We start from the raw sequence: 19,058 nt of genomic DNA on the forward strand, positions 1-19,058 counted from the left end.
CACTAAATAATATGTTTACACCTAGTGGGTCTGGGTGAAATGCAAAAAATGACTTTCATTGAGATTATCAAATGTTCACCTTGCAAACATTTTAACTCCAGAAGGCTACCCCTATATAATTAACACAGTATCTGCCTCTAGTTGAAATCCATATTTCATCATCCTTGTCACTCATGACCAACACAGGTATTAAATTGTCAGCTATAAACATTCAGAAAGCTTTTATTCCGCCCCCCTTTAGTAAATGTACTATTTACTGCAGTCAAGTAAATCTATCCCTCCCACATTGGTAATTTATGGGAGTGGTTGACAATTTGTGAAGTATATTGCCCCCCCCCACCAGGTCGGAGCCATCACTGAAAAAGAATATGATCAGGAAATAATAATAATAATAATAAATTGCTATAACTTATTTTAAGGGACTGTTATTATAGGATGATCCTATAATAATGAATGATAATTTTGTGAGTTTTTTGTATTGGTATTGTACATGTGTGTGTGTGGTAAATGTAGAAATGAATTGTTTGGGTTTCTTTTAATATTATAATATTTCAGCAGAGGTTGCCAACATGGTGCTCATGGGCACACATGGGCCCATCAAAGCCTTTGCCCACGGGACCCCCTCCTTCCACCTTGCTGAAATTAGGCTTGAAACAAACATTCTACTGTAGCCAAAAGCACAGCTTGCAGGTATGCAGTGCCCATTGCAGTTTCTCCCAAGGCAATTTTCAGCTGGAACTCACCAGAACTCAGTTCTGGCACCTCTCGGTTGTTATAAGGCCACAAGGGAGACATTCGTAGTGAGTTCTGCACCTCTTTTTCTAGAAAAACAGCACTGGTTTCTCATGTTTGTAAATGGGCCCATGGGCCCAAAAAAGTTCATGAAAGATACTGGAAGAATTTGTTCATTGTTAATTTCAGAGTGAACTGACCTGATCATTTCGTGGATCAGAATATAGTTACTTAGCTTAGTTTGTACTTCTCTGGAATTTCCAAATGTTATCTCAGGGTGGATCCTCGCCATATTATTTTTTAAATGTGAAGTACAGTATATTTGAAGGCTGAATTGAATTGTCTTCCTTGGCTCCTCACAGTATTCTGGAGTCTTGTTTCAACACACATTTTCAGAATTTATTATTATTCCTGCTATCAAGGAAGAGGGAAGGACTGGTCACCACTACCATCACCACCACCATAATGCAATCAGAAAGGATACACGCTCCCTTGGGTCAAACCATAGGTCTAAATTGTGTTTCCTGTTTGGCAGGTGGCCTCATGTTTTTGGTGCAATTCCTCGGAGATGCTTTAACAAGGCAGAAGGTCAAGGACTGAACCTTTAACCTTGTACAAAGAAAGCTATGGTCCCATTCAGTAGAGTTTAATTGAACCCAAATATGTCATGATTTGGATTTGAAACGAGGTTGGTCTGTGTTCTGTTTGACCACAAGCAGGACCCCACAGGACCACAGGCTGTAGTGACAACAGGGTAGAACTTTGGGGCAGGAGTCCAGGGTCCCATTCAAGAGAATGAGCAGGAAGGCCCCTGGTGCAGAGGGATTGGCTTAACACAGTTCTAAAGTCAATGAAGTAATACACATAACCACATAAAGAGGTGCAACCGTCATAAGACCAACTACAAATGGCCTTCTCATAAGATCACTAAGTCCAGAATCTAAAAATTACCTACCACCACTACTCTGACAAACACTTGGTGGTGGTTAGTCAGGCAGGTAGTCAGATTGGAGCTATCCAAGGTCCTGCAACTCTAGTCTGACCCCATTCTGGACTTTGGATAGCTCAGGGGTGGCCAACTTCCAAGAGACTGTGGTCTACTGGCAGTAATCTACCCCCTTTTGGGGGGTTCAGGTCAAAGTTGTTGAGCTTTTTTTAGGAAGAAAGCCCTGTTTTTTTGGGGGGGGGGGGTTCATGTAAAAATGGTTGAACTTCTTTAGAGAAGAGGAAAGTGATGTTAAGCTTTTTTTTTTAAGAAGGAAAGCCCTGTTTTGGGTGGTTCCGGTCATTTTAGGGGTGCAGGGCAAAGATGTTGAGCTTTTTTTAGGGGAGCCAAAGTTTTTTAGCTTCTTTGGGGGTAGCCACTGATCTACTGGTGATCTACCACAGACATCCAATGATCTATCAGTAGATCACGATCTACCTGTTGGACATGCCTGGGATAGCTCATCTGACCCTAGAACAGGCATGTCCAAAGTCCATTTAGTTGGCCCTCATGCATGTTCACTTCATCAAATCTGGCCCTGCCCTAGAACATTTGAAAGGCCAGGTAAGAGTTTAGAGCTTGACTAAGGAACATAGGAAGCTGCGTTCTGTTGGGTCAGACTAATGGTCCATGTAGTTCAGTAGGCTGCACAGCATCCTTACAGCATAGTGCAAAAAGTAGGGTGTGTGCCTGTGATGCCTAGGCAACTGGGAAATGCTTGCTTTCATTTGGCAAGTGTTGTGCAGGTACTTAGGCAACATGGTGGGGGGGGGTGGATTGCCAAATTCTTCGCACTCTGTGCTGCAGTTGCAGCATCATTCCGAAAGCTAGGAAAGCATCCCCACCCTTGGGACAAGGAGATTATCACGGCTGCAAACTGTCAGAGGATCAAAGCTAAAGTATTTGGGCAAGAGAACAAAACCAGAGAGGGCAAACCAATTTCATAGAATTGCAGAGTTGGATCATTTCTGCTTGGCTTTTATAACCTTTGCTGTTAGCTTTCACCACATGCTCATCAGTCTCCAACCTCTGATGCCCCAGACACAGCCAGAATCTGTTCCCTTGATCTACCAGGTTCTCTTTCCTGTCAGGTTAGGCTAGGCTTCTGCCCCATTCCACTAGGCTCCACTCCATAACCTATCAGGCAGTATCCCTTACTTCAGAAAAGGGGGGACCTGTGGCCTTAGCCGTGGGGACTGACCAAAGGGCCAGCCAAAGTTGTTGACCTTTTTTTTTTAGGATTGAAGTTGTTGAGGTTTGTTTAGGCTTTTACCCCAGGAAATAAACTGCTTTAGGGGCTGGATTAAACCAACCGGCGGACAACATTAGACCCCCAAAACAGACTTTGGACATGCCTGGTTTAGGTATTCTACACCAAGGAACCAATTTAAATTCTAGAACAGAGGAGAAGCCTGGGAATGAACCATATAGAAAAGCTTGACCCCCTCAATCTGAGGTTTAACTAAGATTTAAATGTGTAGTGTGGATGAGACATCATTTACTTAAGAGTCCAAGGAGGAGGCAAAAATGCTGAGTCTTTGTGACATTAAGATTGAATATTATGTGGTATGTTGCTTCCTTCTCTCTGTGTCATCCTGGGACTCTATGAACCAGGACAGTTTGTGAGCAAGATGGGAAAGTGATGGGAAAGATCACTGAGTCTGAGCAGTAAAGATCTGGGCACACTGAACCACATGAACCAGTAGAAATTTAGAGAACCACGCAGGCTTAACTGCAACTTGAGGGTGTAGGTGTATATATAGGAGAAGTGTGGTAAGAGACAGGATAAGCAGGCTGGATTCATTAGGGTGGGGCCTAGAATTTATCTATTGCAGAAAACAGTATTGCAGAGGTGTAACCTGTTAGGGTGTGGCCAATTATGCATCATCACAAAGAGTGGGCAAGAGAGGACACAGATTTGCATCAAAATGTCAGGTGCTGATTTAGATGAATAGATGCACATTTATAAATTGCAGAGGCCGAGCAAAATTGCCAGTGGATTAATCTAATCTTTTGAAAGAATTAGATAAATTAAGGGAGACTAAAGCTAATTCTTTTAAAAGATTAGATTAATCCAAGTTGGCAGCCATCACTGCCTCCTGTGGGAATAGGTACATCTCACCATAGTGGGGGAAACTGTTGCCAAGTGACCTGGGTGCCTGCTCGGAATAAATGTTGGTGGACAACTTCAAGGCCACTCCTTTCCTTTCTTTACACCAGACCTGGACCAGAAAAGATCTGCAAATAGAGGGCACCTTCCAAGCAGGTTTTTCTGGTTTGTTTTCAAATGCTGGTAAAAGTGCTTGTTATTGATTTTAGAAAATGTTTGTTACAGTTGTACTGCGACCTTACGGTGAAGCATGAGCAAGAAATCAAAATTAATAATAATAATAATAAAGGTAAAGGTACCCCTGACCGCTAGGTCCAGTCATGGACGACTCTGGGGTTGCAGCGCTCATCTCACTCTATTAGCCGAGGGAGCAGGTGTTTGTCCGCAGACAGTTTTTCCGGGTCATGTGGCCAGCATGACTAAGCCGCTTCTGGCGAAACCAGAGCAGTCCACAAAAACACTGTTTACCTTCCCGCAGGAGCGGTCCCTATTTATCTACTTGCACTTTGACGTGCTTTTGAACTGCTAGGTTGGCAGGAGCTGGGACCAAACAACGGGAACTCACTCCATTGTGGGGATTCGAACTGGCGACCTTCTAATCGGCAAGCCTAGGCTCTGTGGTTTAGACCACAGCACCACCCATGTCAATAAATAATAATAATAATAATAATAATAATAATAATAATGCTTTGTATTGTTTATAGGATGGCTTTATTATTATGCTATAAGCATAATTGCTTACTTTTAGTGGTTAACTTTAAAAGAAGAAAAAAATTGTTGTAGTGGTTGTAGTACAAAAAGAAAACTCTGTAACAATTGCATTCCCCCTTTTTCAGTGTGTGTGTGTGTGTGTGTGTGTGTGTGTGTGTGTGTGTGTGTGCTTTTAGCCAGTTTCAGTTTAAACCAGGAGGGTGTATTGCAGCTGCCTTTCTTACCTAGGAGACAGGCAAACTTATTTCTCATTCACACTTACCATGATGACATCAGCAAGCCTCCACCCATTACAGTAAAGTGTAATGTCTGTTTCCAGACATAGGCTTTCCCTGTGTGCTCACAATTGTGCGTGACACATACATTAGATGTTTGCCATCTAATCTATGTGAATAGACTCCCAGAAGCTGGGAAGAGGTTCCAGTGATTGGAGGGTCAGCCTTCATAGCCCCCCATAGTTCTTGGTCCCTTTCCCTTGGCTCTGAGTCTCCACCTACATACTATTGCCTACCCCCACCACCCTATTCTTTACCAAAAAAAACTTCAGAAGAAATTCTTCAGAAAGCAAATTTAGAAAAAAATATGCTTTGCAACATTTATGCAAAATGTAGCAGCCTGCATAATTTATTCAAAAGGAAGAATTTGGCACACATGGTATTTTTCATAGTTCAAGGAATGACTCAAGGGTTTCTTCCAGGATTCTCTTTCCGCTAGATCCTGCTGGCTCATGGTGACACCCTCCCACTGTCAATTTTGAAAGGCAAGGGCATGTAAAAGGGTGTTCATGGGGGTTCAGATCTCCCTTTTTGCACAGACAAAGCAAAGCCAAAGCCTCTATTCCAGGCATCCCCAACCTGTGGCCCTCCAAATGTTTTGGCCTACAACTCCCATGATCCCTAGCTAACAGGACCAGTGGTCAGGAATAATGGGAATTGTAGTCCAAAATGTCTGGAGGGCCGAAGGTTGGCGGTGCCTGCTCTATTCCATAACCAGCCTCTTCCTATCAGGAAACATTTAAGGGCCCGTGAGCAGCAAGCAGTTCTTTAAGTAGCTACTATTGTTTCATTTTTTAAAAAAGGAATGCTTAATTTATTTAGATTGCTCTCCCCCAGGACATATTCACAACCAGCATTAGGAACACCTCTTAGTCTCACCTGTGACTCTTGTGAACTAATGTAATGAAGCATGCTGTGAACCAGAGACTTGTTTTAACTGCAATGACAGGCTGGAAGGTGGATTCCTATCCTTGGGTCAACGCTTGATAGTATTGTTTCTGCCACTCTGAGTTGGATTGTGTTCTTAAATCATTAATTGTATTGCTTAATTTTAAGACACCAAAGTAGTAATTGGCCAAACTAAATCCCTGTGTAACCCAAACATCACCCACATTTATGAATGCTGGACAAAGGAACTGACTTGAAGCTGCAATCCTATAAACACTTGTTCAGGTTTGTCCCATGAAACTTAATGGGCCTTAATTCCTAAGTAAACATGCACAGGATTTGATTGCAAGAGTTTTTTTGAAAGCTAATTCAGCTTCAGAGATGCCATATCTCCAGCCTTTTCTGGCCAGGAACCCACCTTTTAACCTGCATTTGGAGACCCTTTTCTTAACTTCTTGCCATAGATTTGTATAGTGGCAGTACTGCTTTTGCGATCCACTTTAGATCAGGCCATGACCATCAAGCTGTGGCCCCAATCTACCAGCTGAAAACTGGCAGAGTACAAGATCCCCCCCCCAAAGTTGTTTTGGCCTTAAATTAAGTTAAATGTACCAATAAGTAAATAAGAATCATCAAGACCACATATGACTTGACTGCAGTTTATTGAAAATGGCCACCTCCCAACAACCTGGGAAGCAAACCATGGGAAATAAAGACAGGTGCAATGTAATTCACAAAACTGACACAAGAATGTACTTTTGATAATGAGATAGCTTTTCCAATGACACAATTATAGTAAATGATTGTATACTCAGTGTTGTACAGGGCCTTGTTGCTCTGTAGCCTCGATCAGGCTGCCTGGTCATTGATTAAATCATGACTTTGATTCAAGGGAGGAAATGCTCTGTTTTCCTTTCTCTTTCTAGGCAGATAAGAGCAATCTTAACTCAGCATTATCAATGTTGCCTTGTCCAACATCAGCACAGTCAAATACAGTGGGGACAAATTATGTCTTTGGGGAAGCAAGGAACTACAACAACACCTGGAGAGAAACAACCAACTGGAAGAAGCCTCAAGAAAGAGAAGGAAAAAGGCCACTTCAATACAGAATGCCATGAACTGGCAGCCACCATAAAAAGCCAAAAAAATGTACAGCACACTCCGAAAGAAACACAGTCCTCCCCTTCCCCCTTCCAGCTGCTCTCTGCTAACTGATATCCTAAAATGCAACACCATCACAACATATTTCATTAGCATTCTCTACCAGAGCTCTTCCACCATTAAACAACTAAGCAACAGGTGACAGAAGCAAGATGGAAGATGGTAAGCTTAATGTTGCTTTCTTGCAGGTTTGCTTTGGGGAGCAAAATAGATACAACATTGTGTTTAGAGGACACCGTTTGTTCTTTTCTGTATGGCCAGGGTGGGGTTGAAGATGCTGTGCTGCTGCCACAAGAAGCTAGAAGATGTTTATTTCCTTTTAGGGACCAGCTGGGACATTTAATGCCTTCCGCCTTTGATGGATGAGCTGCTTGTGGTGGTTCTCCTAATGATCGTGCTAGAGCCGGATCCTGAACCCTGAGAGTATCCACCACCGCCTATGCAGGAGCCTCCAGAGCCTCCTCCTCCTATCATTCCACCTCCGTAACTTCCGCTTCCACCTCCATAACCTCCACTTCCACTGCCGTAACCTCCGCTTCCACCGCCATAACCTCCGCTTCCACCGCCATAGCCTCCTCCTACAATGCTGCCACCGCTAATACCACCTCCCATGCTACCAACGCTGATGCCGCCGCCGCTCATGCCGCCGCCGCCGCCCATGCTGCCCATGCCGCCCATGCCGCCGCCGCCAATTCCTCCCATGCCGCCGCCAATTCCTCCCATGCCGCCGCCATATTGGGAACTCCTCACAGCTGCAAAGGAAACACAGGTTCAGTACATACACTTTCATGTTGGAAATAATTCGTTTTTGAAACAGTGAAGGTGAAAATGGAAGCTACTTACAGACATGGACTTGGGATCCTTGGCCACTCAGCCTGTTTAGGAACAAGAAAAACTGGTCACAAAATGAAACAAAACCTTATTTTCACTACAAGTATGATCACTTAATCCAGATGTTTTGAGACTACAGTTCCCATCATCCCTGACCACTGGTCCTGCTAGCTAAGGATCATGGGAGTTGTAGGCCAAAAACAAATGGAGGGTCGAGGTTGAGGAAGCCTGACTTAATAGGCCGAGTGGTATCTGCAGATAATAGTAGTCCTGCCTAGCATCTGTGAGTCATAGAATTACTAGGCCTGACTTACAAGTGACCCAAAAGCCATGTAGTCCTATGCCCATTTTACAAGGCTAGACCTTGCATCCTCCAACACCCCTCCCACAAATCAATCCATATAATCCGGACCAATGAGAAGCAAGCAGAGAAGGCAGAGAGCTACCCAGCGTGATCCAAATAAGGAAAGGAAAGCACACAATAAACCAAGGAGGCATAACAAAATAAAGAAAAGAAACAAAAAACACCACCACCAAGGACATTCCTTCTGGAGCCATAACAAATTTGCTCCCCAAAACATGGGTGTCCAATTCTATGAATGCAGAATCCTTCCTGAACCCAGCAATATTTGAAATCAAGGCAGATGCTGCTTACGGACACTTGGCCCAGTTAACCTACAAAGAAAAAAAAATTCCTATGTGGAAGGTTGCAAAGGTCACCCACCTGCTCTCTTCTCCTTCCAGCAGTTTCCTGTACATGGCAATCTCAATGTCCAGAGCAAGCTTGATGTTCAGCAGGTCTTGGTACTCTTTCAATAGGCGAGCCAACTCTTCCTTGTCCTTTGTCAGGGCACATTCCAATTCTTCCAGTTTCTGCCTAGCATCCCGGAGGGCCATCTCGCCACGCTCCTCAGCTTCAGCAATGGCCGACTGCAGTTGGGCACACTGCAAGACAAGAAGAAGGGAAAGATAAAAACTTTTCTGTTTCCACAATGAACTTATTTCCAGTACGACTGAGACCTTGGGGTGGACTTTTTGGACACTGTTCCTACTGGAATCCCAGCCTTCCTTGTTGCTTTGTTTACCTGCCCAGCTATTTAACAAGCCTCCTGGGCAGGGATTGCATCAGAAGCCCAGGTTTTTCTGACAGCTGTTCGGTCCAATCTCTGAATATCTGTCTCATTATTCCTGTCTAGCACCTCAAACCCCGAATTTAGGAATGAAGGCTGGGAACAGACTGATCTATCCCTGATCTGAGCACCCATCAGGGATAATTGTTTCCAGGTCAAAGAATTGGATTTATAGGCCAGCCTGTACCCATAGTGCCAAGGTATATGGCCATGTTAATGATCTTAGAAAAAGAAAGATGCTGAGGCTCAAAACTGCATAGGAGCCTTCGTCGCTGCCCTGAAAGATGCATTCAAGGTGCCATGAGCATCCTTTCCCAACGTGTTGCCCTCCAGATGTTGCTGGACTGGCCATTGGCCATGCTGAATGAAACTGATGAGAGTTGGAGTCAAATGACATCTGGACTTCTTGTGAGTGCTCAGCAGGGGACCAACACGTTGCCTGAACTGAGCCATCTCTTTCAAGTCTGAATCCTGATGTTCCAAACAGGTTCAGAGGCTGAGTCCAGGTAAGCCTGGGATGAAGTTCAACTCTCCCAACACATGTCTTTCCTACTTCTTGGTATGTTAGAAATCATTATTTAATGGAGAAAATTAAGCAATATTTGGTGGGGGGTTTTTTTGGTAAGTCTACCTCCAGGTGCTTTTTCCAGTCTTCCTGTACTAAGAGATCTCAGCTGACACTTGCCACCATAGTACATTTCCACCGAAGAGTGGAAGCTTCTAGCAACAGTTGATGTGTGAGAGACTGAGAACTCTCTGTAGAATGTGGAGCAACACTTCTCACATTATACTGCACATTAAGGCAGCAGCTTGGAGAGGGCACCACACAGAGGCTATTCCACGTGGCCTCCATGGGGCCAAGGTGAATGTGCTGATCCCTCATTGCCAACATTCATGCATCTTGAATTAGAGTATCATGAGTCCATTGCTGAGCAACAGTTGTAAGCAAAGGTCCTCCCCAGAAAGGAGCTCTTCCTCTCCAAGGCAGTGGGTACAGTATGGGTGCAGTGGGGCAGAGCTTCTGCCAGATTCCTTTTAGGCAGGAGGCAAGACTCAGAACAGAATGACAGCTGCTGCCTGCACAATCCATTGAGTGACGAGTCAGCATCCCTTCTCGCTCAGATATTAAAAGCTGAGGAGCATAGGAAACTCCCTTATACAGACTCAGATCATTTGATCATCCAGGTCAGTATTGCTTACACAAGCCTTCCCTAACATGGTTTAGACTACAGTTCCCATTATCCACAACCATTAGCTATGCTGGCTGGGGTTTATGGGAATTGTAGTCCAGAATATGCAGGCTGGTCTAAATTGACTGACTGCAGCTCCCCAGGATTTACAGACTTGGTTTAATGCCAAAACGTTTCCACCCTAAAGGCCTCTCTCATGTTCAAATTGCAACATGATGTCCCTTGAACCACCCAGGCTTCACAGGGAAATGTAACTTCAATCACTGTCACGCCTGAATTTGCATACAGGCAATGCAATTTGCATCGTGTGCTTGCCTGATCTGATGCAACGGCTGAACAAAGCCACCGCCATCCTTAATAGATTGCAGGGTGTTGAGAGAGTGGAAGGGCAATTCCAAAAGAGAATAATGGGAATCAGGCATCTTCCAGAGATAAATGCATGAAGTTGCTGAGTCAGAATACCATCGATTTCAAGAGAGGCATTTGGTCTCTTCCAAGGTCTAAGACAACAATGTAATACTTAGACCTGAAATTATTGAGGATTGGATTAGGAGCTTCGCACAAGCTATCGTTGAGCTAAAGCCCATCTCACAGCTGAGATGAACTGTACATCCATGTAGTGTTACGTGGATCTCCTGAAAAAGAAGACACTTTCCAGCCTTTGCCCAAATGGAATGTTCATGTCCCATACCTGCTTCTTGACACGGTCAATCTCCCCACGCAGTCTCTGGATGTTCCTGGTCAGCTCTTGGATCTCATGTCTGGTGTTAGTCAGGCTGTCCCCATGTCTTCCAGCTGTGTTTTGCAGAGCTTCATACTGTTGGGCAGAAACAGTGTAGTGTTTTAGAAACAAAACGAAAGCTCCTCCAGCAATATTCTAATCATGGATAACATGCAAAGGTCCCTCTGCCACAACACATTAGCCTCAAGCACAGGGGTCATGCAGGGGCAGATATGGGTACTATGGTGCCCTGTGCAAGGCCAATATTTGGTGCCCCCTTCAGTCCTTGCAGTGCCTTTCCAAAGGTAGGCGAGGAGGTGCCCAGCTTTGGGAAGGAGGTGTGAGGGCTCTGGCGGGATCCCAGGGTCCTCCTACCTCCTTCTCAAAATCATGAAGGTGCTAACTCCTTCCCAAAATCATGAAGGTGCCTCATGACTCCTTCCTAAAGCCCGGCACACCATCGTCTCAGCGCAGGCACACCACTCACACAGCCCTAAATCCATCCCTGGTTCATGATGGAAGCCGCAAACTGCAGAGAGCGTCTCACTATGCTATAAGCCTATGTTGATTTCATTATACCAGTTTGACTGTCATGGCTTCACCAAAGGACTAGGAATTGTGGCTGCCATTTTAAATTTCATGGCTTCCCCCACCTCCAAATAATATTCTAGTTTGGCTAAGGAGCTAAGAATTCTTGGTTCAAGATTTGCAATGACTTTCCTTCCTTCACAGGGGTCCCATGGAGAAAGTGATCTGCCCTCAGGTCCCTTGCAATAGAAAGAAAACCCAGGAAACCACAAGGCATGTCAGGTATCCTCGTTGCTTGATTACTTACCTGGCTATGGTACCAACTTTCAGCCTCAGCTCGGCTGCTGCGGGCAATCTCTTCATATTGGGATCGTACTTCATCAATGATGCCTTCCAAGTTGAAGTGGCTGCTGTTATCCATACTCACCACCACAGAGGTGTCATGGCCACCTGTCTGGACCTGAGACAGTTCCTGTTAAAGGACCACAAAGACATCAATCAGTAAGATTTGCAATCTGCCTCATTTCTGCCATTTCTGCCCCGATTCACCACTCATGGAAAAAAAAACTAATTAATATAAATTATGTCTCCTAAAGCATAATTTTTGTTGTGTCTGGGTTGTAATTGCTTTCATGCTTTTTCATAGCTTTCACTTAAAAAAAAAGAATTCAAGTTTCTAGATCTCAGAGAGGAAAGGGGGGCTGAAACTTGTCATACTGTTACACTGATTAAGCTTTTTGTTTCAGGTGCAGGGCATGGAGCAACCCACCCTAAGGTGAATACAGATGTCTCCATCCCAGTTTAATTTTGGTGGCTGGGAGGAAGTTCAGCACAGTCAAAGGAAGTACAGAATCACCAGGATGGAGTGAGGCTTCTGTGGCCAATCCATCTTAGTCCTTTAGTCCTCAGTGACTATCACATACTTTCCTCTGCATCCCTCCCTCAAAACTATGTGGAGTGGTAAGTAACATTCCCATGTATTCCTTCATCTATTTTAAGGAGAGAGAATTCAGTTCCTTTGAATTTGGGTTCTGAGTGATGGTAGAAGAGAGAGTATTCTTAGCTAGCAAATGGAATGGATAGACTCCTTACCTGTTGGAAGATACGTCTAAGGAATTGGATCTGCTCAGCTAGAGCGCCCACTTTGGCTTCCAAGTCAACCTTGGTCATGTAGGCACAATCCACATCCTAGAAGAGAGATTATGGGGAATGCAAACTTTAAAGCTTCACAGATTGTTATCACTGACTGAGGCGCCACATACAAGAGTTTAGGCATCTCCACATACATAACATTTAGTCTCCCTTCCTGTTGGGACGTTTAGCTGTGATGACTCAACAGGGACTCTGCTTCCCATATGAAGATGTAATTAAAGACAGGATGTTCCTAGCATGCACAGATTTCTCTCTCCCTCTTCACCAAGAAACCCCAGGAATTCCCCATACATCTGGCTGCAGGGGGAAAGGGCTTCTGGGTCAGGCTTAATTCAACAGCTCCACTAAATTTAATAATGAAACAATGGATTTTAAACAAACTAACATGGACACATAGGAAGCAGCAGTTTAATCGACACTGCCGTGTTTTGCAGTGTGCCCCTGCAATTTCTATGATTGCCCTTTTGAACTGCTATAGATCCAGTATAATTTGCTACTATGAGCTCTCCAGTGAGAGCTAAGGATGAGTGATAGGTGTCTTGTGGGGTTCAGTTGTTCTCCAAAAGGCCATTAAACATGTAGGCAGGCCCAAGAGAACCAGAGGTGGTGCAGTGGTTAAAGTGTCAGATCAGGACCTGGGAGAAAAGGGTTCCGATCCGCACTCAGCCATGAAGCTTGCTGGGTGACCTTGGACCAGTCACAGATTCTCAGTCTAACCTACCTCACAGGGATGCTGTGAGGATAAAATGGGGAAGGGGGAAGTGCATTTGCCAACTTGTGCTAACATGTTAGGAAGAAGGCCTATACTTATAGCCTAGACTTCCCCCTGACAGATGGGAGAAAACAACATTTCTCTGCAATGGTTTGGCTTTGTATAGCTTGAAAACATTCCGATGCCTGATTCAATTCTATCCCACCGCGATGCCTTCTCTATTTATAGTATGCTGCCAAGCACCACTCCTCACCTTTTTCAGCACCACAAATTCATTCTCAGCAGATGTGCGCCTGCTGATCTCTTCTTCATACCTGTTTAAACCAGAAAAGAGAGGTCACAAAGAGCTCACTGAGATAGACTACTGCAAGTGTATTAAAATAAACCACACAAGCTGAACATTGCAAATGCCCCAGAGAAACACACACAAACTACTCAGATTAGTGTTTCCAACCTTCTGTTGTATTGCAGAAGGTTGTAATGCTTAGTGCAACCTGAACTCATTTGGAATGCCCTGGAGCTGAAGACAATTTCATTGTTCTGAACCAAAGTCACTTGATGATTAATGGCAGATGCACAAATAGTGGTGACAAAGCATCTTTCACTTTTGGTTGTTCCTTACTTGTTCTTGTAGTCTTCTACAAGGTGCTGCATGTTCTGAAGTTCCGATGCCAGCTGTGACTTCTGCATACGGATTCGTTCAATTTGGTTTCTCAGGCCGTTGATGAATTGCTGGAATTCACCATCCAGGTTCTGATGTGGGCCTCGGCCCTGGGTTTGCTGCTGTAAGATCTGCCATTTGGTTTGCAGAACCTTGTTTTGTTGCTCTAGGAACCGGACCTGAAACCCAAGAAATGGAAGATGTATAAGACATTGAAGAGGTTCAGCATCATAGCACATTGGAGATGGGTGCTAACAGCAAAGTCCATTCTTTCACAGGTTAATGGATCCACATGAAGGCAACCTGGCTGAGCCCCAAACTGCACTTTGCTCCCCCTGTTTGTTGTTACTCTGAATTAATAATTGCAGAATTGGACACTGGCAATTTTCAGTTTCTGGGGGCCAGTGGAACCTTCCCATTTCCTTAGAACTATGCTTTGTGGTTCTCATAGCAGGGCCACAGATCAGTGCCTGCTCCCCAAGTGATGGTACAACATAGGAAACTGTGTCCTTCCTTCCTTCCTGAAAGGTCATTTTTATGGTGACCATAAAATGTAGCTGTGCAATAATAAACCAGTGCTGGCACTGTAAACTGCAGTTGCCTCTATCTGGGCAACACCACCCTGGCTTCCAGTACCAACCCACCAGAGTGGATCAGCTCTTGTCACAGCCACAATGTCCTAAAGGCAGCCTGAGGAGTCCATACTTGCTCTCCGGTCTGCATACATCAGGAAGAGGACCACCTAGACCGATTTCTGCATCACCTCAAACTTTCAAGAAGTGATAGCTCAGTATAAAGCATCTGCTTTGCATGCAAAAGATCACTGGCATCTCCAGGTAAGACTAGGTGAGACTCCTGTCTGAATAACTAGAGAGTCTCAGCCAGTCAATGTGGACAATACTGAGTGTGATGGATCAATGGTCTGATTGAGTGCAAGGCAGTTTCCTATGTTCCCTCACCCCACATGCCTCAAGGTGCTCACCAAATATTCTACACTTATGTCTACCATACCCACCCTTAAACTAACCAGAAAGCAAATCAGCCACAAGAGAAGCACACCAAAAAAGAGACATGACAGTGAGGAACAGATGGAAAAGATGTGCACAGAGGTGGATCTTAAGCCCACCCCAGATAAATCCTATTCTGACCACACAAATAACAGCCCACCACAGCCCTGGCTACCAGCCCCAGGATGACTAGGTAGGTGGGTAGCTGCACCAAAGGGATAGAAGAGTTCCAGGCAGTGTTGCCTTATGATAGGGTCATGTGAAGGGTCATTCCTGAGTCATCGGGAAGATGTAGCATACTACCCTCTTCATTCAATCCAGGAGCAGCGGGGGAACTCACCCCTGATTAATGCTGGGGAAATGGCATTGCATGTAAGACAGTCAAAGGTTGCCATCTGTAATTAATGTATATCAGGTAGGAGGACTGGGGAGACCCCTACTTGAGATCCTGGAGAGCCTCTGCCAATCAAAATAGACAACACTAGGCCAGATAGACCAATGGTCTGAGTCAGCAGCAGCTTCATATGACATATATTAGGACTGAAGTTGATGGACTGCAACTCCCACCATCCCTCACACTAGCCATGCTAGCTGGGGCTGATAGGAGATGAAGTCAAACATCATCTGAAGGACACCAGGTTCCCCTGATAAATACAAAAAAGCTACTTTAGTTTTAACGGCCATGCAACTCGCAGCTGAGAAGTTTTGCTAGTCATACCAAAATATTTTTTGCTTCCTTAGAATCCTTGCTTTGGGTGTATCCAGTGCTAGTCATACTCAGAGTAGATCCATTGAATTTAATGGACCTAGGTTAGTCATATCTATTGACTTAAATGGATCTACCCTGAGCAGGAATATCATTGGATACAATCCAATGTTTCAGCAAAGGAGCTCCCCAAAATCCCTTTGAATTTTACTTGAAGCCAAGTTTCAAGCAACAGCAATTTTAATTGGCATGTTGTCCTGTGTGTCAAGCCTCAATGCATCCAATTGGGCCAATTCTGCACACTTCATTGGGCTTTGGACAACTCTTAACACTTCATTAAACTTTTTTCATTTCACATGCTTTGTGAAACCATATACATCCATGTACCTATAACACAGGGGTGCGGGTGGCACTGTGGTTTAAACCACAGAGCCTAGGGCTTGCCAATCAGAAGGTCGGCTGTTCGAATCCCCGCAACGGGGTGAGCTCCCATTGCTTGGTCCCAGCTCCTGCCAACCTAGCTGTTCGAAAGCACGTCAAAGTGCAAGTAGATAAATAGGTACCGCTACAGCAGGAAGGTAAACAGCATTTCCGTGTGCTGCTCTGGTTCGCCAGAAGCGGCTTTGTCATGCTGGCCACATGACCTGGAAGCTGTACGCCGGCTCCCTCAACCAATAATGCGAGATGAGCGCCACAACCCCAGAGTCAGTCACGACTGGACCTAATGGTCAGGGGTTCCCTTACCTTTACCTATAACACAAACATTTCTCCCAATAAATCTCACTTGTGTCTTAGCCAACACCAATTTAAAAAAAGTAGCAACATATTATTGCTATCCTGGAGTCCCTTGGCGAATCTGCTGGTTAATGCAAAGACACCAGACATCTGCTTCCGCTTAATTTTCTTAATATTAGGTGGGTGGGAGGAACAGAGCAAATGTTCTTCCCTCTGTTTTATGCCACAAACATATCCAACACACTGATCATCTTCCATTGCAAATGGCCTCAACTGACATTAATGGCTTGTAAACAGTTAACTAGGAGGTTGTTACAGATATTGTGATATATACTGTAAGTATCACCGCCCTGAGTGATGCATATGCATGTAGAAGGGTGGGATATAAATGCTGGTATAAATGAATAAAGCAAAGAACTCATAATTTCAGAATTTAAATAAAATATTCTGTGGAAATTAAATCCCATCTAATCCATAATTAGTGATAAACAAACAAATGTAAACCTCAAATTTCAAGCTTTCATATTTTCAGACGTTACCCAACCATTCACAGCAAAAATTAACTGCATTTCCCCAGACAACATGAAATCAGTCAAACTGCATCACTTCCTGCTCTGGTAGCTTACCTTGTCAATGAAGCTAGCAAATTGATTGTTGAGATTCTTGATTTGCTCTTTCTCCTGATTTTTCACTTGCTGGATCTGGGGATCAATATCTACACGAACTGGTCTCAGAAGACTTGGGTCTATTTGGACACTGCCAATGCCTCCGCCACTAACACCAGGGCCCATTCCCCCACCAAAAGGACCACCACCCATTCCTCCACCAAAAGGACCACCACCCATTCCTCCGCCACCATAACCACCACCCATTCCTCCACCAAAAGGACCACCGCCCATTCCTCCGCCACCATAACCACCACCCATTCCTCCGCCACCATAACCACCGCCCATTCCTCCGCCACCATAACCACCGCCCATTCCTCCACCACCATAACCACCACCTATTCCTCCACCACAGATCCCACCACCATAGCCGCCACCCATTCCACCGCCATAGCCTCGTCCATAGGAAATTCTTGTTCCTCTACTGCCATAGTTATGGAGGCTCCTGCTGCCATATTGGCCTCTTATGCCGCCACCATATCCCCTGGATGATGAAGCATAGCCAATTCTACTTCCTCCTCCTCCACCTCCACCACCGCCAATAACAGATGTTGAGCTATAGCCTCTGCGGCTCACGTTGCAGGTTTTGACAGACATCACTGTGTCAGAGTTGAATGAAGAGCAGAGAAAATGATCAAGCCCAGAAGTTGCAATGCAAAAAAAGGAGAGGAAGAGATGTATGCAGAGCCCAAGGGAAGCAAAATCCCTCTGGATCCGGAGTTGGAAAGAGCCTCCCTTATATCTGCTTTAGGGAGGAGCTGGGCTTGAGTTTGCATGGGCGGGAAGAAGGATATCATTGTATTGTGTTCATGAACTTGGTGTGGTTGACAGATCTTCATCTTCATTTTTCCAAACACTGACCCTACCCATTAGCACACCCCTTCACTGCCAAAGGAAGAGAAGATGCCGATGATGACCAATGATGGCACAATGTCTTTTCAGTGACTAAGATACCTTAAGCTTGATTATTTTGTCTGGGGAGTAGGCCCTTTAATTGACACAGTGCATCACTCTTTATTCTCAATGGAGGTCTTATCTATCAGTATCTTCATCTGCATTTCTAATTGCAAAGCTCCATGGCAGGCAGCCGCTTTGCAGCATGCAAAGCATTAGCACGCCTTTCACAATCCCCAAAGCACGCCTGCAATTACACCCTAAATCTGCCTCTATGTGGAAAATTGCCTTTGGCTCCCTAAGAGCAGTTTCTCAACTTGAAGTTCACGGAGGATCTTCATCACCTTGGTAAACAGAATGCTTTGTCAGAGCAGATCTGTCTGGGCTCTTCTCGCATGGGCATCCCTAAAACTTGGAACAGCAGCGCTTCCTTTACACCAAGGAGCTAGCAACAACACTGAATGAATCTTAGGACGGGCAACACCAGCTAAAAGAGAATGGAGATCACATGCTGATGAACAAATGGTGGACATCCATGGAGGACACTTCTCGTTTTACTTTGGATGGTGGGCATAAGGAAACAAAGAGGCGACTGAGGCATGCAACTCTGTGCTTTGGTGGAGATGGTAGGCTGTGGATGGCAAAGCTCAAGAAGAATGGATGGGCTAAAACAGCAGAAGGGAAAGGACTGACTGTTCTGCAGGACCTTCTAGATTGACTGATTGATTGCAGCATGAACTTCCATGCAATAAGAACAAAACTGTTTCTACTTCTTCTCTCTGTCTGTCTCTGTCTCCTTCTAGGTCACATGTAGGAATCCCATAAGATACATGCTGTGCTCAGCCAATTTAGAGGCTTTAGAATCTGAGTTAGCTTGTTTCATAAAATTTATATACCACTTGATTATGGGGGGAAACCAAACAAACCTTTAAAAGGGTTTTTAAAAGATACATATAAATGAGTGTATATGTGTCACAGAGAGAGAAAAGAGGCAGTCAAATGTGTGAAGGTAGATTAGAAAGATTGGATGGGTCATTGATGGAGAGATGGGCAAACAATTGTGAAACAGATTGGATGGTAAACTTCCAGCTTAAAGAAATTGCTATTCAGGCCACATGAAAATGGGACCTAGCAGTCACCTAGCTGCTTATGAAGCAGGTTGAATCCTGACAAGACAGGAGTACTGTTTGTGGGGGACAGGAGGCGGGCAGGTGTGGAGGACTCCCTGGTCCTGAATGGGGTAACTGTGCCCCTGAAGGACCAG

At 44.7% G+C, this 19,058-nt stretch overlaps 1 protein-coding gene across 1 annotated transcript; it reads right to left on the reverse strand.

Annotated features, from left to right (window-relative positions):
- Positions 1–6,346: 6,346 nt before the first annotated feature.
- LOC118077274 (keratin, type II cytoskeletal 1) lies at positions 6,347–17,619 on the reverse strand. Its single transcript, XM_035100831.2, has 9 exons — positions 16,862–17,619; positions 13,749–13,966; positions 13,380–13,440; positions 12,355–12,450; positions 11,570–11,734; positions 10,705–10,830; positions 8,418–8,638; positions 7,706–7,737; positions 6,347–7,614 (listed from the first exon to the last, which is right to left on the reverse strand). Exons 1-9 carry the CDS (start codon positions 17,495–17,497, stop codon positions 7,202–7,204), a joined length of 1,968 nt encoding a protein of 655 aa, XP_034956722.2. The 5' UTR covers positions 17,498–17,619; the 3' UTR covers positions 6,347–7,201.
- Between the last annotated feature and the right edge of the window lie 1,439 nt (positions 17,620–19,058).

This window comes from Zootoca vivipara, chromosome 2, assembly GCF_963506605.1.
Source record: "Zootoca vivipara chromosome 2, rZooViv1.1, whole genome shotgun sequence".
NCBI lineage: Eukaryota > Metazoa > Chordata > Lepidosauria > Squamata > Lacertidae > Zootoca > Zootoca vivipara.